Genomic DNA, 22,010 nt, shown 5'->3' with positions numbered 1-22,010 from the left:
AAGTTTGATGTGCACATCGTAACCACCACACTGCACTACTGCATTGTGCTTCGGTTTGGTGGACGAGCAAGTGGCGGCCATTACGAACTCATTACTTAGGTACTCGTCCACAAACACGGACCTATACCATAGCACTTTGTAAACCATTACATGGTGCTATAGGTCTCATAATTCAAACCTAGTCCTAGTACAAACCTTGCAGGAAATACTGAATGTTGAACCCATGAGGGTCACTTTGCGCCATGTTATTAAGAAGCCATTTGTGTTGTTATTATTACGACTAAAGGGATGCCGCGCTTGGCGCGGCACCCCGCTAGATGATGAAAATCCTTTACACATTTATTTCGAAATGTAATGTGGGTGAGGGTGTTATACGCCTCTCTAAATATTTATGCATGGCGTCATCATTCTAACCCAAAATGAAGCTATTGCGCACGTCCGCCACTACTTGCAGTGGCTAGCTGCGCCCACCTCGTTTTGGGTGGGTTAGACGCGTACCTATGCATACTTCTAGGAACTATAAGGCTCCCCCGTGAGCCTTATAGGGGCTAATATTTTGGGCCTCCTTAACGCTATACATTTTTCAAATCAGCGTTGATAGGTGAAAGTTTTACGACCGTTAGCCAGCAATAACTAAAGTTTCTTTTGTACTACACTACCAAAACGTTCCCCACACACTCAATATACATTCATAATGCTTGCATTTCCTTTTTGTTGAGTGAAATTGAAAAACATCGTCAAAAAATGACATTTTCTGCTCGGTACTCACTCACTGTTGTTTTTCTGCCGCATCGCACCAGCCTACTACCGACGAACTGCCGAGCCGCGGCCGAGTCGAACTGTGAAAGCGGTGTTTAAAGGCAGTGCAGCAGTGCGTGGATGCTGTCCGTTTACAATACCTGCCGTTCACGCATAAAGCTTGCACGCACTGTGGCGGCCATATTGGATTTGGGATTTTGAGGCATTATGGGACATTTTTGAGCTTGGTATACAGCAAATTCGAGCTCAGCACCCCTCAATACCTTGTATGCCACAAATTAACACAATTTGCTCCCAGGGTTGATTTTTGTTTGAAAGTTTACCCAGTCTATCTTGGGCCCTTAACTTATTCATCGCGATTTATGGAGCGTCACGTCCCACGATACATAGCGTTTTTATCACTGCTGTTTTGGGTTTTTTTTCGGGGGGGGCGGTAAGAGCGTAGGCCTCTTTTTAGTTTATTCTCATCTGAATTTGTCCTGTAAACTTTCTGGTCAATAGGCTGCACGTTACGGGAGCACTAAACGTGAACGTGAACGTCAATAAGTGTACTGTTTGTTTAACGACACAATTTCTGACCGTTCATGTTCACGCTGCTCTAGGAACAAACCTCCATACATCCCATATCTCTGGAACCCTATATCGTACAAACTAAATAAAAACGGTAAATTCGTCCTCACTCCTTAATTTTCTCTAACTTATTTCACCTTCAGAAAGCATGTCAAGTTATTTTTAGGGTTTGTTACGTCCAGTTTGGGTCAATTTTGTAATAAACAAACTCCTAAAAATGTACCCCATTCAGCCGCATGAGGGCTCTTTTGTTTACATTATCTCCAGTAACTAACCCGACGGGCCGATTGCTAAAGTAGGCTACAAAATGGATTTGGCACAATGCGCATTCTAAAACCTGACCTTGACACACTGCTCTAACCAACTTTGTGAATGGACTTATTCAAAGGAAACTTAATGTCGTTTAGGTCCACAACTTTGACCAAATGCAAAGTTCTTTTTTTACAGCTTCAAAACGGCCTTTTACATATATACGTGTATAAGTTTCACAAACTTCCGTGATGGGGTAAACTCTGAAACTGCAATACTATACCTCCATGAACAAACCGTATTCTAAAACGGTAAAACTGGCAAAAAGAATCAGAATGTATACACTCTCTTCTTGTAAATAATTTGTTCTATAAAGATAGTGTCCATAGTTTTAAAACAGCAACATACGTTTTGCATCAATAGTGCAATTTATGTATGGAGATTATAAGTCCCAGGTCGCCATCCACTTTCAACCTGAAGTGGTCCCACGGCGACCTCCTTCACCAAGCAACAGGTAGCCTTGATCAAGCCTGTTGACGTACTGTTCCCCGGCCCGGTTCGCTGCACACGCATGCAGTGCATACACAAATGTACATTACCATACATTGTACAGCGAGAACAGTATAGCGTAGTCGTGAGTACGGTCGTGTCTTTCTACTTTCAACCTCGCACACGTGGCTCAAACAACAGCCTTGATGGGTTTGTAAAGCTTTATCGGAATTCCGATAAAAGGGTATTCATGATGTGGGCGTGTCATTCTAAACATTGGCCAATCACAGGCGCGATTGAGAATGACGTATTACTGCAAGCAATCATGCCACGTCCATGCATGCATGGGTGTGTGTGTGTGTACGCTGTACGATAGCTGTATGGACATGTACTGTAATACGTGCTTTTTATAGCAGTGTCGGGAGCGTGGTGTGTATATTAGCTATGATTGTAAGGGGTCTGAATGCGCTGCCGGACGGGTGAGCCGGACAAGACTCGCCCGGTCGGTAATGGTGTTTAACAACTTCGAACAACTTCCGTTGTCTTGCGTTTCATTATAACACGAGGACTAGCATCATAATTACAACGTAGCTGGTAGATTTGTCCCTGAATTGAAAGCTGCTGTAATATAAGTGTAACGTTGTGAGTGTAGTACTAGTAGTATGGCAAGAGTTAGTTTATGAAATTGAACTTTACTTGTAGTTGTTGTTCAGCCACACGCCATCTTCTACCGTCTGGTATGTTTTCGACAACACATATTTTCGATCCCCAACTTTGATTTACCGCGAGAAACGTAATAAATAATATATGTCTACATTAAGACAAAATAAACAGCTGGGTTTCTTATCTCATCTGGTCTGTGTTTGTGCTTCAAGGGGATGGGGTGTGTTGTACTGTCATATGCCCAACACCTAAGAATTCTTACCAAGTAGCCATCTTGCCACCTGGATACTTTTTTAACCTTTCTCAAACACATTTCACATGTTCTAATGTTCTTCCTTCTATTTCTAAACCCATGATTGATGCATTAAACGCGGTTGTTATATTTTGTTGAAAGTTTCTGTAGTTGTGTTGCAAATTATACACCACTGATTTCCGGCGACTTACTGTTTTGTTTACTACCCAGATAGCAATTACGCGTTGGGCCAACATTAGTTTTTTGAAATTGGGCCAATGTTGGCAACCCACGATGGCCCCACTTGGATTTGCTCATCGGCGCGAGGTTGGCCCCATTTGTTGGTAGATGCTGGGGCCAACGTGGGCCTTCTTTATTGGGCCAACGAAAGTTTTATGGTTGCCCCAACTGCGTGTTTTTCGTTGGGCCAACTGTTGTAAATTACTGGTGGGCCAATAAACACTAGCAATCGTTGGCCCATCTGTAGCCTAAGCGTGGGGTCCCTGTCGGCCCAACGTAGCATTTAGACGCCGGGCCAATGGACAATAGCAATCGTTGGCCCATATGTAGCCCAAGGGTGGGGTCCCTGTCGGCCCAACGTAGTTTTGAGACGCTGGGCCAATGGACAATAGCAATCGTTGGCTCATCTGTAGCATAAGCGTGGGGTCCCTGTCGGCCCCCAACGTAGTTTTTAGACGCTGGGCCATTGGACGATGGCAATCGTTGGCCCATCTGTAGCCTAAGCGTGGGGTCCCTGTCGGCCCCAACGTAATTTTTAGACGCTGGGCCAATGGACAATAGCAATCGTTGGCCCATCTGTAGCACTAATGTGTGATGTACATCAATACCAGAACAAAAATTAATCATTCAGAAGTAATTATTTACTTTCAAGTTTAATATCAAAACAACAAATTTCACAACTGTGCAAAATAAATTAACCTTAGCCTTACTTCAGTCTTTCTGCATAACTGTTGACAAAATGTAATGTTCAAATAAAAGATACAGCATAAAACACGATTAAGCATGCTGCAATGTCCATTTTTTTCAAATTGTGTCCAAATTAATGGTCACCAAAAGTTCTTTTGCACACACCTTTGTGGATCCTCTTGTACAGAAGTGTTTAAAGGGACACAGAGGGAAACAAATCAAAAAAGTATCTCACAGCTACGAGTTGGCCTAATTCATAATTATGACTTCTATACTTTCTAACAATTATGCCTGCATAAATATGACTTAGTTAACTCATAATCTTAAAAACCAAGTCCCAACTATGACTTATTTTGTATTCGTATCTGTTTTTGTATGTCCTTTTAACGCTTTCATACTCATTTAGTAAAAAAAAAAAAAAAATATGAGCCCAGCAAAAACAACAAAGTAAAAGGGGAACTTGGCGGGCACAACAAACCCTTTTTGCAATTATTTTCCAAAAACAAAATGCGAGTTCTGTTTTGTCTTATAAAGCCTATGAAGCAAACTTCTACTGGAAGGTTGCAAGATTACTTATTGATTATAAATTGGTTTTGCACTTTTGAAAAAGTTGGAATTAAACACTTTATTATTGACCATGAAACCTTTTCATGTGCTTCAGTATCAATTAAAAATTAATTAATATGGCAAGATAAGATTGTTTTTCTCTTCGCAAAACAGTAGTTTAAGTCAAAAGTTTTATAAAAATGGTCATCAAAACATGATAAAGTACTGCTTTAGTCAACAGGTAAGTCGAGGTTACCACAACAAAAAAGGAAACAGTTTTAATTCTCTTCACTGGACCCGTAATCCTCCGTGGATTCTTGACTGACACTGGCTATAGCTGCTTGGCGAACCGCTGCTCGTCTTGCTCTGCCGCCATCTCGATCCTTTGCATACTTCAGCCAGTCCTTTATGACGGAGTCTATCTCTGAGTTGGTGGCCGATCTCATTCCTGAATTTCTACGAACTGAGCCTAAATGGAATTGAACAGAAAATGTCCATACCTTGTTACAATTACAGAAGATACATTTTTTTAACTTTATTGAATTTGTATTAATTTGAAATTAAAATCAGATGAAGCTTATTTTATTTGTGGAGACTCCAAGTGCTCAGTTGGCTTTTAATATTTCCTTTAAAGGCAGTGGACATTATTGGTAATTGTCAAAGACAAGCCTTCACAGTTTATCAACATATGCATACAATAACAAACCTGTGAAAATTTGTGCTCAGTCGGTCATCGAACTTGCAAGATAATAAAGAAAGAAAAACACCCTTGTCACATGAAGTTGTGTGCGTTTAGATGGTTGATTTCGAGACCTCAAGTTCTAAACTTGAGGCCTTGAACTCAAATTCGTGGAAAATTACTTCTTTCTCGAAAACTATGGCACTTCAGAGGGAGCCGTTCCTCACAATGTTTTATACTATCAATCTCTCCCCATTACTCGCCACCAAAAAAGGTTTATGCCAATAATTATTTGGAGTAATTACCAAAAGTGTCCACTGCCTTTAATCATTTTAGTAGTAGTTCTTTAAGAAATAGTTATGTAATGGACCAGCTCTGGTATAAACTTTAACTGAACAACCAGTAAGCTTTCAGACTGGAATGTAAATGCAAATATATTGTTATTTTTCCGAGCAGGGAAATTTAAGATTTTCAAACCAGGGCACATCTAAATTCATTCAATAGGTCATTAAATTTTCAAAGCTTACTTACGTTGAATCACATTGACCAAGCGAAGCTTGCTGAATGCTTCCTTGGTACCTTTCCCAATCCAGTTAAATTGTCGAGCGAGATCATTTGTCATTGTGCAGGACAGAATTCTCCTCACAGTGTTTGCCAGGTTGTCTCCTCCAATTGTTGACAAATATGTCACCTGTCCGATAAACCACAATAAGGACAGTTAGCAATGCCAGCCTTTTACAATTTTGTGCTGATTGTGCAAAACGAAAATTGGACTACAAGTACTTGTTTTGATTTATCAACCACGCGCACAACACCCCTTACACAACATAACCTTGGAAAGGTGACCACAAAGTTGATGAGTCTTTGTTCAATACATTTATTCCAAACACTTGTAAAAAAAGGAATTACTTTACTTAATTCTTTGCAAACAAATTCTTTACATTCTATTCCTTTATAATAGATGTTGGTATTTTGACATGAAGTCTAAACATTACTTCTGTAAGCAACAGATTCTTTCAAAATACAAATGCAGTATTTGTTTTTATTTTATCTTTTATTTCACTTACCAAACGCTTCTCCTTTTCAAAGTTGTGAAGAAGAGCTTCCAGATCTCTGACATCCTTCACTAGGTTTAAAGGAAACTTTACTCCTTCAGGTAGCCCACCACTCTCTGATTCCTGCTGTGTGTTGCTCTCTAACCTTCTCAGGATCTGAACGAGAATCGCTCTGTTTTCTGCAGCTATCATCTTTTGTTCTTCTATCAAAGTCATGATCTTCTTCTCAGTTGCTGGTGAAAAAAAAATATACTTTTCATCATCTGTATCAAATTATGTGTGTGTGTCAGTACAATCAATTTTCCAAGTGATAACTCAAGAAGCCTTTGCGAGTGACTCAAAACTTAGTGCGTGGATTGTTCTGGGATTGTGTCTTTATTCAAAGGACAAGGTCATTATTCAAGGTCAAGATCAGCGGGCATTTGTGTTTGACAACACATTATTCTTGTCTTGTTTTTATTAATAGAAACTACAATTCTGAATATTTTTAAAACAAATACTTGTAAAGGGACTGAATTAAAAGAATTGTTTAATTGCAATAGTTCCAGATACCCACACAAATAATTTTTAACAGTACCTGTACAGCCAATAGGGCGGATAACACTCTTTACTGGTGGTGTTCCTGACCTAAGCAAGGTTGTAGGTGGAGATGGAAGCCTAATTGGGGAAGATGACGTAACCGGTGTTTTTGTTGAGACGGACTGATGGCTAGATGACTGACTTGGGGTTGAATTGAATACTCTCTCAGTTACATCTTCATCAGATGATGAGTCTTGCTGGTATCGTGGGTTTGGTCTGAAGATTTTTGAGAAAATTGTTACTTCACCATTGAATCAGTATCACATCAAATATAACTTTGTGAATGAGACTCGTATTTCAGGGAAAACATTTCAAAAATGAGACATGGGATCCCCCATTTATAAAATCGCTTTAGTTGTTTCGTTGGCTTGGTGAGATGCTCCTTGCATTAAATGTTTAGTGTAGATGGTGTATACAGGAATGGGCCTATGCATTACTCATACCTGTCAAATAAACATGAGTAATCAGTACCCAAGTAATTCAGTTACTGTTGGATGTTAAATTTACCAGAACATTTTTAAACTTACCTTGCTTTTCTCTTCGGAGGCATTTCCGTCTCTGCATCTGTAGCCAGGTCAGATGTTTCCTGTGCTCGTCTGACCTTAGCCATTCCTTTTTCATACGAAGCTAGAACAGAAAAAAATGAAGATATTCTTTTTGGGTAACTCCAATCCAGATTATTTTTATATATATCGTCGAATGCCCGGTAAAAGGACCTAAGGAAAAGTTCCCGTTAAAAGGACGTAAGCAGTTAATGTGCAAAATCGGGTTTCATGAAAACTGAGTGCGAAAGTTTGATCTGTTTTCTGCCATGTATTAATAAATATAGGAAGTTTAAATTCTGTATGGGAATGAGAAAACATGTCTTTGGGGTAATTCTAGCAACACAAATCTAACATTTATACCATATTTTTTGTCAGAGGAGCCATTTTGTTGTTTACGCCCTTTCATTGCTGAAAAACAGTACTTTGTGTGCCCGGTAGTAGGGCGTAAGGCCTTATGCCCTTCTACCGGGCACACGACGATATATACACATATATGACAAAGGTCCGGTTTGGATCGAAAGCTAAGGCTATCTCCACCTTGTTTTATATACACATCAAATAATAAACCACATTTATATATATATATATATATAAACATATGGGGGGGGCAACAAATTAGGTCATTTCATAAGTCACATAATGGGTCCCCACGTGACCTCTTTAGATTTCACCTAAAATATTTAAAACATAGTTTTATCCCACAAACTCAAACAAAGTAAAGATTTTTTTTTTTGGGGGGGGGTTGTCAAAATTCAAACTTATTATTTGTAGAGTTTTCAATATTCTCTACAAATATAAGTAGTTATGAGCAAATGAAATTGGTCTAAAAGTGTCAACAACATTTAGTTTGTAAAACGATGACACGCCCATTTTGAAGGCAGATATTCTGGACCAGATTTGTGTTGCCTGAGTCAGCCAAATCTAAGGGGTCACATGCGGAAACGTTGGAAATTTATTTAACTTGAAATCAGAATTACCTCCTTTTTACTAAAGAGTATATAAACACAATGGCACACTTCGAAATGCATTTCCTTTTAATAGTATAGATAATTCTTAGTTTATATGACTTCCCCACCTGTGTGTCGGAACACAACAAGTACTTGGGTGATAAAAACAAAACAGTATGTGCTTAGATACAACGTAGTTATTTAACTGGCTTACAAAAATTGCAGTGTATGCAACTTTGTTTAGGGGGACAATGTTTCTATGACCTAAAAGTAGAAAACAAAGAAACCAATAGGGAAATGAAATGGATGATAGTGACACTGATGATTAATTCAGATGAAAAATAAATAAATATACAAATTCTTACCTGTTTTTAACATCAAACGGCATGGATACTGATCAAAATCATTGTTTGGTGGTTCACACTTTTGAACAGCCTTGTCAATTCGAGTTTGTGACTTGTAACATGAAGGCCACTTTACACATGTATCCTGCTTGCTCAGCCAGCTTTCTGGCACAAGGGACACTGAGCCCTCATCAACAAACTCAACAACTGCATACATAACTTCTATTAAAAAAAAGTGTGAAAAAATGTAAAATGTTTTTGCTATTTAAACTGAGAGTATTGTGCGGATATGATTGCCATTCACAAAACTGGTAAGTGAACTAAAATTAACTTTGAAAACCATGTTACATACAAAACACAAGACCTTTCCACTTTACCAATATTGATATTGGAATTTCGTTGTTTTCTAATTCTTGTTTTACTCGTCTTCAGTCATGTTGTGTGTACTTTGGCAAGCAAAGTTTCAAAGAGAATCATGAACACAAATAGTATCTGTACAGCGAGAGAATATTACATCTAAATCTAGAGTTTTTGCCTTTACGTACATTTGTAATGTTATACAGTCTTAAAATTATGTACACTAGATACCAGATTGGAGATACCGTGGAAGTGTTTTATTTACCTTACTTGATGATTTAGACCAACAACCATGTGCCCGTTTTCACAGGGAAAGATAGCACATTTATGTTTAATTTCTTTCACTGAGCATGTATGAAGTGTGTCCTCAAGACAATCAACTTTGTGTATTCCCAAACAACTGGAGGGTAGAGGATATTCAAAAAAGTTCTCCATGCTTTGAAACAACTCATAAACAACAAATATTTCATTATCCTGCAGAATATTTCTTACAACACCCACACCTTCTGCTACAGATATGCAACTATCATTTGGGGATAGAGAGATGTGGCAAGAGCTAAGATGGAGTTCTTTAAATTGCTTGCAACTATGGAAGTTGGGCGGCAGAGGACCGTTCATGTGTTCTTTCATGCATTTGGACTGGCTCACTTGCGAACTACAAGGACACTGTTTGCGTGGGCCATTACTATCTTCTGATAGCCGGCGAATGACCTGTTCAAGGGGGAATGATGGTTTCCTAATAAGGCGCTTCAGCTTATGAAGATAGTTCTCATATGGAAAACTTGAAATTCTATCCAGTGGGCCAAAACGCTTTACATCTTCTGCTAAATGTAACAAACCATGCACATTGTATACAAGTTGATTTCTTCCATACAATTCTTCAAACTGTTTTACAAATGTAAGTAGCAGTTCCCGTGCATAATCATTGTAGGTTTGGCACAGAGCAGGACTTAAAAGAATGTGCATACCCACCGACAGAATAAGAAAGTGTTTGTATACTTTAATTTTTACCCTGTCCTTTAAAACTAGCATTCCAGTGTACAACAGCAGTTGGCGGAACTCTGTCGCTTTCCAACGGTCAATTTCACTCAGTGATCTTGGACGCCTCCCAAATTCTTTAGGCACATTATTTCTGATTTTGGTCAGAGCTTCTGATATATAACCGATTTTGCGACTCTGCATTCTACATGCCAGAGGGCCTTTGATTAAAAGAAGCATTAAACGTTTGGTCACACCCAAACACACTAAGTGCATGTAGTCTAATGGGAAACCAGAGACTAACCCCAGCCCTGTTTCCCGCAATGGACTGGGCCCATGATGATGTTCTTCGTCAACCATTTTTGCAAATTCATCATCTGTTCTCAGTTTAGCATCACACTCTGGATATATTATTTTATTAAGCCACTCGCCCTCTACCCAGCACTTGTCACAACCATGGTAACCAGTACATCCTTTTACATTTTTGATGTACGATCTTGCTGGGGTATCACAAATGACTGAGGAGACATTTATGGTGAAGCTCTTTCCATTAAAAGCAAACCCATCATCTTTTAATTTTACAACTTCCTCCTTAAAATCGTACAAGTACTGTTCAAGGTTATTTGGCTTTTTAGAACCTACGAATAATGCTATTGTAAATGGCTCTTTGCAGCTCTCCAAGCAACCCAAAATGGGCCAGAACTGAGTGCTGGTACTTCTAAATATTGGAAGTCCGTCGATGTTAATTTGTAAATCCAAAAGTCCTTCTCCATTCATGATTTCTGGATGAGACTGTATTTTGTTTATTACATTGTGTTCAATTCCAAAATAATAATATTTCCCACCAGCTAACTCCTTCACATCGTACAAAGTTCTCGTGTGTAGCAAACTTCTTGGATCCTTAGGCATTAATGGAAAATGTGGTTTTAATATATGTTGCAAGGACCCCAAAGCAGACAATGGAATTTTGTAATTAGTTGCCCAATCTGAAATTTCATTGATAAAATTCCTCTGTTTGTCCCTTTCAGAATCATGTTCAGAATCAGAATCATGTTCAGAATCATGTTCAGAATCACTACCAAGAAAGCTGCTGTGTAATGAGTACAAATCAAAATCAGTTGCAATACTGCTCAAATCAAAATCTTCAAAGTTAGTAGGACTACTTTCCCTACTGGGAGTACTAGATGTTTCCTCGGACTGTTCGTTATTTGTGGATTCCCCGTCACTTTCATTTTCATATCCCACTGAAGACTTGATCACTACCGATGAAGCTACAACATCATCAGACACCGATGAGTAGTATAAGCCAACACAAACATCATCAGTTTCACAAACAATGTCATCAAGGTGCGCCGCAACCCTCTCTCTTATTTTCCTTCGTTTTGTCCAGTAAGACGCCCCGTACATTTTTAATAGAAAAGCTTTTCAAAGTGGCCAACTACATCATGTTTTTACTGAAGTGAATGAAATGAATGGTCGCCCAGTGTCTAATTAATGGAGCTATTTGTCTCAAATCTTGCAAAGTAAAATGACGTTTAGTTCGTACAACTTAATTTATGAATATCGGTAAAGTGTTCCTTATGTACTTGTAGTACATGGTTTCAAAGGCATTGATTTCACTTCTTTGTTTATATAAAAACATGTACATACCTCGTAAAATTTGACCCCATAAAACACAACTGGAATCGATCTTTGCAGTTGAAGTGCGAGTGCTTTGTATGACAGTATGCCAAGTGTGAGGAGAGTGCGATTCAATTCTGTTGAACACCACACACTGTAATTAACCCGTACGTGATGCGGCCGGCTATATGCAACATCGGGTTAGCGCGCGAATTGTCTTGGCGTTTTTCCAAACTGAGAATGTATTACATTAAAAATGATGGCTGGCGCGGTTCATTCTTTGCATACAGTACTTGCAGTGCGCCAGGCAGTGTGCACTGAATACACTTTAATTATATTCATTGATTTGACTTACATCATCCAACCTAAACTGGATAGAATGTCAGGTTCTCTTAATGAATTTGGCCTAAGTTTCGCTTGCAAAATACAGCGCCAACATTTTGTACGGGCCTACTTTGGGCCAACACTACAGTAAAATCTTTGCACAATTCCCAACAACCAACCGCCCAACATTGGACCAACCACTGCCCTATAAGCCATTTCAACACAACTGCGCCAACTGGCTCAACACTGAGGCATGGTGCCTAACTCTCTTAACAGGCCAACCTAGAGCCATTAATGTTTGACCAACGTTGGTACAACGCCCTTGCTTTTAATGAATGAATAATTATACAAATCGTGTAAACATTTTGGCCAAAAGCGATAGGGTACGGTCGCCGCAGGTTAGATCATCCTAAACTGCGCCAACAGAGGGCCCAAGGTGACTTCTCTTAAAACAAACCAATTTGGGCCAACTATGGGCCAACATTTAACCAACTTTCTTATTACGCCAACCTAGATCCAATGGTGTTTCGCCAACGTTGGTCCAACGCATGTGCTTTTAACGAAGGAAGATACAAATCGTGCCAATGTTGGGCCAACTACATAATTTTAGCGATATGGGGCAAACGTAGATAAGATCATCATTACAAATAACTGCGCCAACAGAGGGCCCACGGTGACTTCTCTGATCACAGACCAATATTGGGCCAACATTTAACCAACTTTCTTACAACGCCAACCTAGAGCCAATGGTGTTTGGCCAACGTTGGTCCGACGCATGTGCTTTTAACGAAGTAAGATACAAATCGTGCCAATGTTGGGCCAATTACATAATTTTAGCGATATGGGGCCAACGTAGATAAGATTATCATAACAAAGAAATGCGCCAACAGAAGGCCCACTGTGACTTCTCTTAAAACAAACCAATTTGGGCCAACTATGGGCCAACATTTAACCAACTTTGTTATTACGCCAACCTAGAGCCAATGGTGTTTGGCCAACGTTGGTCCAACGCATGTGCTTTTTACGAAGGAAGATACAAATCGTGCCAACGTTGGGCCAATGATTAAAACCAAGCCAACAGAAAACAATTCTCTTCTTACATTGGGACATCGTCGGCCCAAAGTAATTCAACCGACACCGACCGTGTACCAACAAAACTACTCGTGTGCCAACATTGGCCCAACGTGTGCTTGCTATCTGGGTAGTAGGGATTTCTCCCTCGCCCGCCGCCATTGCAACTACAACCACGGTTCGTTTACAATTACGTCGACGAGCACGTGTGTGCGAGTGCTTGCAGAACGTTGTGATTGACATCGCTGCGAGAGGTTATAGGTCAACCAACAACCAATGAGAACAGGTTGTTAGTAAACATTAGCAAAATGAGCTCCGCCCTAAATTTTGGCAGATACAAAACCATCAAGGCGCTACTTAGGAAGTACCCATGTACCGTAAGTGTACCGTATACAGATGGTACATGTACATGTACAGTACGTATGTGTGTACATACGCTGCATACGTATTATATGCACTGTGTTATGTATGGGGGTGCACTGGTGGAATTCAGTGATGGGGACTGGGATTTTGCAGATCGCGGCTGGCTGTAGCGCCTTGATCAAGGCTAAGCAACAGGTAGCCTGTCTCAAAACCAGACAACACACCACTCACAATACACTGACCAGAATGTGAGGTTGGGCTCGATTTCACATGCTTACTTTACTTGTGTAAGCCCCCCCCCCCCCCTCCCCCAACCCCAAAATGTTATAAATAGACACCTTTCAGGCTCCTTCCAACCTATAGCCCTACCCATATGGGGCGCCGTCTGTCAATTAATTGTTTGGCACTTTTAAGGCATGTTTTTACCATGGTTTATAGCAATTAGATGTAAACCATAGAAAGTGTTGCCAAATCCTTTTTATGGTTTACATACCAGTAGTATTTGATGTGTGTAAGTTTATGGTTTACAAACCATGACCATGCAACAAACATTTGTAAATCATGGTTCATAACCCATGGAAACTTTACGCATCTTTAAAACATGGTTTATAAACCAGAAAAATTAAGCATAAAATTCATGGTTTACAAATCATGGTTTATAAACCATGAAAATTGGGTCATCTTAAAAACATGGTTTATAAACCATAAAAATTGAAGCATGAAAATCATGGTTTATAAACCATAAAAATGGGAGCACGAAAATCATGAGTTTGATGCTTCAGTTTTCATGGTTTACATACCATGTTTTTACAATGCCTCCGATTTCATGGTATAAACCATGAGTTTCACGTTTCAATTTTCATGGTTTATAAACCATGTTTTCAAGATGCCTCAACTTTCATGGTGTATAAACCATGATTTGTAAACCACGTTTTTCATGCTACGATTTTCATGGTTTATAAACCATGATTTGTAAACCATGATTTTCATGTTTCAATTTTCATGGTTTATAAACCATGTTTTTTAAATGCCTCAATTTTTATGGTTTATAAACCATAATTTTTAAACCATGATTTTCGTGCTCCTATTTTTATGGCTTATAAACCATGATTTTCATGCTTCAATTTTTATGGTTTATAAACCATGTTTTTAAGATGACCCAATTTTCATGGTTTATAAACCATGATTTGTACACCATGAATTTGATGCTTCATTTTTCTGGTTTATAAACCATGTTTTAAAGATGCATAAAGTTTCCATGGTTTATGAACCATGATTTACAAATGTTTGTTGCATGTTCATGGTTTGTAAACCATAAACTTACACCAACAAAATACTACTGGTATGTAAACCATAAAAAGGATTTGGCAACACTTTCCATGGTTTACATCTAATTGCTATAAACCATGGTAAAAACATGCCTTAAAAGTGCCAAACAATTAATTGACAGACGGCGCCCCATATACCAAATGTTTCAAAATTATAAAGCTTTCGTTTGATCCCATCCGCCTTGTCCATAATTCTCAGGCCGTTTGGAAGTGACTGCTTTTTTATAAATATTCTCCATTTAAATTTAATCTTTTCAACAAATGAGTCACCTGTCAGAAGGATTTTTAGGAAGTCTGGTAACAATATCGATCAGTGGTTGACACATGGTCGCCTGCGAAACATCAATCTGTGAGTTACTTCATTTATTTAATGCAAATTCGTGAGATTGGTTTCGGTTTTGTCCTGGCACCCAGCCTCTTCGACCCTGCGCGGCAATGAATGAACCGATCCGGAGAACCATGCTTAGTATAACACGAAAGTGACCCGACCAAAAAGGGCGGATCGAATGGCAGGTGGGCGGGCAAGGGGCAATGAGTGAACCAATCCGGAGAACCATCTGCGAAACACTGCCCAATGAGTCACCTGTCAGAAAGATTTCTAGGAAGTCTGGTAACAACATCGACCAGTGGTTGACACACGGTCGCCGCCCAAGCTTCCTCCAATCAGATGACTCGTAAGTAGGAGTTTGGGTCAGGGTTTTGTAGACTTGCAACCCGACGTCTGAAAAGACACAAACGTGTTGAATTCCACACACAAAACCGTGTTGATTTCCACAATGATGCCATGCCACTGGACCTTCTAATTTCAATCCAAGATGGCGCGGGTTACGCTTTTAGTAGTAAAGATTGGACTGCAGTTAACATTAAATCATTTCAGATGAATTTAAAGGGTCAAAAGATGTCTGGGAAAAGACCTCGATTGCACCAGAGAGCATCTACGACCTAATAATATCCCGGCCGCAAAACGGGCCCGGACCCCACAAGGTAAATGCTGACTATAACGATTTCACCCATCTTGCAAGACAGATTGACGCTCATCATCACAAGAAAGCCAAACGTCTTACAAAAATAACCCGCAACGAGTTTTAGATGTGAAAGAGAACGTTCCAATTTCAACGTGTCAATGAAGTTGTTATAAAAAAAAAACTCATTACAGAAACGATCCTCTACGAATCCCGTGAAGCACGAACTCGTTTGGCCATGCATTTTAACAGCTGAAGACATGCTGTAGGGGTACGGGTGCCTAGAGGTTCTGACACAAGGTGTGGTTGTTAACAACTCGCTAATGAATACACCACATCTTGGACATCAGACAACCCGATTAGATCTGTTCAACATGTCTGAAATTCCAGACATGGGGAAAACATAAGAGATTTGTGTTAAATAATTTCACCCAAAGATTCATACCCAGCGGGTGAAGGGAAGCTTAGCTCATGTTATATCCTTTTAAGTGCATTAGGGTGTTCGTACGTGAGCCAAACATCAATATCCCAGGTTGAGTATACAGATTTAAACACATAAGGGAAAGATGGAAGGTACGAACTACCAAGACGGACTGAAGAGTCCGAGAGCCTAAATTAAAGACACTGCAGCGTACTGGACACTCTATTGGTATAACTGTCAAAGACCAGTCTTCTCAAAATATGCATAAAATAACAAAGCTGTGAAAATTTGAGCTCAATTTGGTCGTCGAAGTTGCGAGATATAATAATGAAAGAAGAACAAAAAAACTTGTCACACTTGAAGTTTTGTGCGTTTAGATGTTATTTTTGGTTTTTACCCATACACCGATGTGTGTTAGCACTGTATACTCAGTACTTTTCCCGAGTCCTGTGAAAAGAACATCACAGGCATGTTACTCGGGTGGGATTCGAACCCACGACCCTTGCAATTCTAGAGCAGTGTCTTACCAACTAGACTACCGAGGTTGCCCGGTAGCTAGAGGCAGTTCGAATCCTATGTTTTGGCATCGGGGATAAAGAATATTAACTTTTGGTTTTTACCCATACACCTATGTGTGTTAGCACTGTATACTCAGTACTTTTCCCGAGTCCTGTGAAAAAAATATCACAGGCATGTTACTCGGGTGGGATTCGAACCCACGACCCTTTGCGTTTATATGTATGATTTCGAGACTTCAAATTCTAAACTTGAGGTCTCGAAATCAAATTCGTGGAGAATTACTCTTTCTCGAAAACTATGGCACTTCAGAGGGAGCCGTTTCTCACAATGTATTATACCATCAACCTCTCCCCATTACTCGCCACCAAGTAAGGTTTTATGCTAATCATTATTTTGAGTAATTACCAATAGTGTCCACTGCATTTAATGGCAGTGCTCTAATAGTAGAGCAGAAGTGTGGCTAATTTATAGACCTTATGCACATGCCGTCATTTCAGTGGGGCGCCCTCACCTATAGAGGTCAAAAGGAGGTTGTTCATTGGCCAATCCTGTGCGCCGCGCGTACAAATCTGTGCGTTTCGATTGTTTCGTCATCGTTTTTCCACTAAGATGGCCGCTGGATGACGTCAATGCATAAGGTCTATTACTAACTTGATTACTATTCCACTACCTATAAAACATAATGATCCAAACTATGTGTAACTCTTTGGTCGAGGCGGCCGCTACCCATGCTTTGAATATTAAATACTTATGAAATCAGATTGATGTGTCATTGTTATTATTATGTCGTCCGATATATGGGGGGCATCCGGTCAAATTTGACACAAAAAGAGAAACAAAGAGGAGAAACAAAAGTTGAAATAGAGAGGACAGGGGAAGTGTATGGCAACATTATAATGTAATGAAACATCTACATTATAAAAGCGCTTAAATCGCATGGGCGCCGCCATGTTGTTTTCACGTTAAGTGGTGCCCGCAACCTGTTAAAATGATGCGTCCTGGGGTCAATGGACCCTTCCTATGAAATATGCTAATTACATTCACGCATGCGTACAGACCCTGTTGGTTGGCAAACATCATAGAGTTGTACACTAAGCAGACGCGTCACGCACCCATTAGCCGTGTACAAAACAGCGCGATTTTCCCTCATTTTGCCAACCAAAACGTTAGTGCGCACGCGCTATGTGCAATTTACATATTTCATGGGAAGGGTCTATTTCGGGGTACCCGTTGGTTGGGGATATGTGTTGTTTGTGACGTCACAGTCAAAGCGCGAGCGTGTATAACTTTGTGATTGAAATAAGTGCAGGCGGTCCTTTGTGATGTCACAGTCACAGCGCTACCGTCTAGTAACATCGCGCGTACATACAGTAAAAAAAATCAATGCATGGGATCGAGCTAGGCACACGACGCGACGACAGGACGAAGGCTGGTTGGGATGAGCACGTTGTGGGACAGGGAGAAGGAAGGGGCACGCAGTGTGGTACGTCTGTTGGAAGGGGGTAGGGGAACGGCAAAAAATGAAGGGAACATATAGTAAAAGGGCTGGGAAAATAATACGGAAAGGGGAAAAAGAAAAAGGGACTAATGATGACATTGGACACAGGGAACAATAAACTGGACAGAGAAAAATACAAACGGAGAACCACCTGACTGGCCGGACCCGCGCGGAATGGGGAAAGTTATGGGCCGGAAAAAAGTGCAAAGAACAATTCACGGGCGGGATGTAGGGAAGGAAGTACGGGTTAGATTTAGGATGGGTACAGGAGGATGGGGCACAAAGTGGTATGTCTGTGTAATGGGGGACGGGCGGGAGAATGAACATGGCTGAATGGGGGGGGGACACATTATGGGACCCACGCGAAACTGGAAAAGATAAGTTATGGGCAAACAGTGGCAAGCAAAGAACAATGCCAATGCACGGGATCGCGGGGATGGGAGGCGCGGAGGCGTGGGTTAGATGGGACGGGATAGGGAAGGGGCACACGGTGGGACAGGGAAGTGGGGGAAATGAACGGGGCTGGTGAGGGGGAAATAAGAAAGGGGACTTAAAAACGATACAGGACAGGAAAATAATAAATTGAACGGGAACAAAATAAACGAAACGCGACATAAACCGGACTGGGAAAGAACCACTATCGGGACCCGCTGGAAACTGGAAAACACTGGATGGGATTGGCAAAAAATTCCGAAACGGGAAAAAAGACGGACAAGGGTTAGTGTACGATTTCACAAAGCACTAAGATTCGTCTTAACTTTGGATGGGTTGTTTGCCACAGTGATTTGTATTGTGACCCTGCCCAGCCACGTTAACCCTCCCCTGTACACAGCGCTACACTTGCAGCATTTTATACGTAGAGCTTTCTAGCGGGGTTGACGCGCTAAGCGCGGCATCCCGCTAGTAGTTATAATTGCTGTAAACAGCTGCTCAGTGCGCCTATGCTCCAATCAGACAACCGGAAAACTGTTCACTAATAATCATTCCTCAGTAACTTTTACGACAATATATTTTACAAACGTGGATAAGGGACAATGATGTGAGGCGTGTGTGAGCAGTTTGAGTAATAACTGTAGGCTACCGTATAAAGCCGTACTTGATGTTATCATGGAGTCAGACTAGTATTCTGGTAAATAGATGAAATAAAGCCTGAAATGAGCGCCTGATATAGAGTAATTGCTTCTGTTTAGGTAATGTTTTGATTAGCAAAGGTGTGCTTAAAGGGACAAGCCGGCTCTAGAACCGTTCCTAAAAAGTAACAATTAAATCTTGCCGATTTTGAGAATTTATCAAACAACGGACAATACATGATTGTTTACTTGGAGCTATAGAAAGTTTTTTGATGCAGGGCTGCATGTGCTTTGTGCTTGTCACGTAACTCGCACCATTACGCTTGATTTGTTTATCAGTCTGATAACTTTTCCAATCTCACATTGCAGTGACTTTTCACTTGAGGGCGCTATAACACGTTGTATCTATGGTAAATTCACGTTATGTCTGTGGGTGCGATGCAACACACTAAAGGCGCCTATAGGCCAAAGTTCATGCGCCAATTTATTTTGAATAAGTCAACGTTTTTGGGGTCATGCAACTAATAGATTTGTTTAATTACAACAATGTTTAAGAACCTGGGGGCTATGAGCCTCAGTTTGTGAGTAGATTTGATAAATTAAGACTTTCAATTTGGTACTATTTGGCTTGGAATGGGGGGATGCCTCGGGGAAACTGCTGGCATCGAGTCAATTTGGAAAAAAATTCATTTGTTCAGGTGTGTTTTTCAAGGGGTATTTAGCAAAAAGTCCAAACAACTGACCTACCAAAACTTGAACGGGAAATCTGAAATTTAGTTGTCTTCAAAATTTCTGATTGGTTTTCAAAAGGCTGAGAGACTTTATATTTGTTGAGTTTTGAATATTAAGCATTTGACATTGGTTACTATGGGAGTTTATTTAGTGTGGGCATCCTATAATACAAAGCTGGCGCCTATGCAGCGTGTATGTTGATTGCGGTTTTTATTTTTATTTATTTATTTATTTATTTATTTATTTATTTTTATTTATTTATTTATTTATTTATTATTATTTTTTTTTTTTTTGGGGGGGGGGTTACTACAGCTACAATGAAACGACGAGATATGAGCTGTTTGTTATTTTTTCCTTTTTTTTGGGGGGGGCAACTGTTTTGATACATCGTTCATTTGGCTGTAAACAGTTCGTACAGTAGAAATAGTGTTATTTACATACTAAACGAGGGTTGTGTCTCCTGATTAATTGTATAAGAGTGTTAGCATACAACTACTATTTATCAATTCATTGAATTATTCATACTAAACAAAAATTACAAGAAAATACTAATTTATATTTTTAAGCTACTCTGTTATGTTTTAGTTTTATTCTAAATCAACTGTTTATCAACCAAAATGTGTCCAAAGAATAAAACACAGCAAACTTGATGGATGATAGTTCCCAAATGAGCTGTTGGTACTCATTGGTACACCATTTTTATGATCAGATTAGTTACATGTCAAACGCGCAGTTCCCAGAATCACATTGTTAAAGATGCTACGTCAGATTTTTGGCCCCAAACATTAAAAAAAAATTTTTTTTTAGTAAATGATATTTCAAGGAGTATCACCCGCTCTAACGACAAAGAGTTTAACTTTTACTTGTAATGGTCAGGAACCATGACACAAATTTAAAACGTTTCTTATAAAACACATAATAATTGGTCACGTGATATATTATCGGGATCCCGACCAAAACTAATTTTGCACTTTATTTCACTGCTAATAATTGGCGGACTTTTTCGAGCAATGGCTCAAATGAAAACTTGTAACTTTCATTTTGTAAACCAAAATTTTGGGTCAAATCGGCCAAAAATCTGACATAGCATCTTTAACCCCGTCAGAAATCCCACGATTATTTCCAAAGTGGGGTTTGATTCTTGAGCAATGACTAGCAGTACGTACATCGTGGTGCAGAGCAACAGTGCACTGGCATTCAACGCAACACGTAGTATTAGGCACTTGTTTTGCTAAATTCCTCTCCAAAACACAGCAAATTTTGTGAAATTTGAGTTTGTTGAGTAGACTAGACGCTGCGCCTACACATACTAATGCAACTCGGACTCCTACGCGACTATTAGCCATGGACTATTTGTACGGCGACATGCGGTTCAGAATACAGGAAGGATGCACTAAAAAGTACAAGAAGACGCCTACGCATTGCGGTCAAGTGAAGACTACATAATGCCACAAGACTACGTGCAGATACAAACAACAGTAAAGCATACATGTTATGTATAGTCCCTGAGTAACTTCAACTTGCTTACAGTTCTACGATGGTAAGTCCTGTGTACAGCCAAGACGCGAGGAGCGGCTCGTGTGTTTAGCTGCAGTTTCTTGAGTTACGGTCGTTGTCATTGTAAGAAACCTTAAAGCCACTGGACAGCTTCGGTGTCAAAGACCAGTCTTCTCACTTGATGTATCTCAACATATGCACAAATTAACAAACCTGTCAAAATTTGAGCTCAATGGTCATCGAAGTTGCGAGACAATAATGAAAGAAGCAAACACCCTTGTCGCACAAGTTGTGTGGAATTCTAGGTGCTTGAAGTCGAGACCTCCGCTGATGAGGTCTCGAGTTCAATTCAAATAAATTATTAAAGTGAGAAATAACTTCTTTCTCAAAAACTACGTTATGTAACCATTTTTTGTGTGTATGGTTGGAAAGATGGTTTTCCTTTTACTGTGCGAACTAACACGATCAGCCCTATGGTCGACAGTGGTAGTCGACGATGTAAAAGGAAAACCGTGTTTCAACGAATGTTTATGTGGATCATTGTATTCTACTTTTACAACATCTTTCTATACATATGCATTTTAAAACAAACGGTTACAAACGCTTTTCAAAGACCAACTCGATCGACCGATCCAAGGCAACGTGTTCCTTTAACATTTAAAATATTGTAGTTTTTAATTATACCA

General features: G+C 39.9%; 1 protein-coding gene across 1 annotated transcript; it reads right to left on the bottom strand.

Moving 5' to 3' along the window:
• Positions 1-3,196: 3,196 nt before the first annotated feature.
• LOC139943123 (uncharacterized) lies at positions 3,197-8,801 on the bottom strand. Its single transcript, XM_071939940.1, has 6 exons — positions 8,606-8,801; positions 7,276-7,375; positions 6,747-6,964; positions 6,182-6,402; positions 5,646-5,805; positions 3,197-4,904 (listed from the first exon to the last, which is right to left on the bottom strand). Exons 1-6 carry the CDS (start codon positions 8,799-8,801, stop codon positions 4,714-4,716), a joined length of 1,086 nt encoding a protein of 361 aa, XP_071796041.1. The 3' UTR covers positions 3,197-4,713.
• Positions 8,802-22,010: the final 13,209 nt, after the last annotated feature.

This window comes from Asterias amurensis, chromosome 10 (assembly GCF_032118995.1).
Source record: "Asterias amurensis chromosome 10, ASM3211899v1".
In the NCBI taxonomy this organism is placed as follows: domain Eukaryota; kingdom Metazoa; phylum Echinodermata; class Asteroidea; order Forcipulatida; family Asteriidae; genus Asterias; species Asterias amurensis.
The sequence above is the reverse complement of the archived record's forward strand: the minus strand, read 5'-3'. Positions and strand labels throughout refer to the sequence as shown.

Coding starts and splice junctions, on each gene's coding strand:
- LOC139943123 (XM_071939940.1), bottom strand. CDS start 8,801: ATGTATGCAGTTGTTGAGTTTGTTGATGAGGGCTCAGTGTCCCTTGTG. Junction 6,403..6,746: donor CCGCCCTATTGGCTGTACAG/GTACTGTTAAAA, acceptor TTTTTTCACCAG/CAACTGAGAAGAAGATCATG. Junction 4,905..5,645: donor CTTGGTCAATGTGATTCAAC/GTAAGTAAGCTT, acceptor AATTCCATTTAG/GCTCAGTTCGTAGAAATTCA.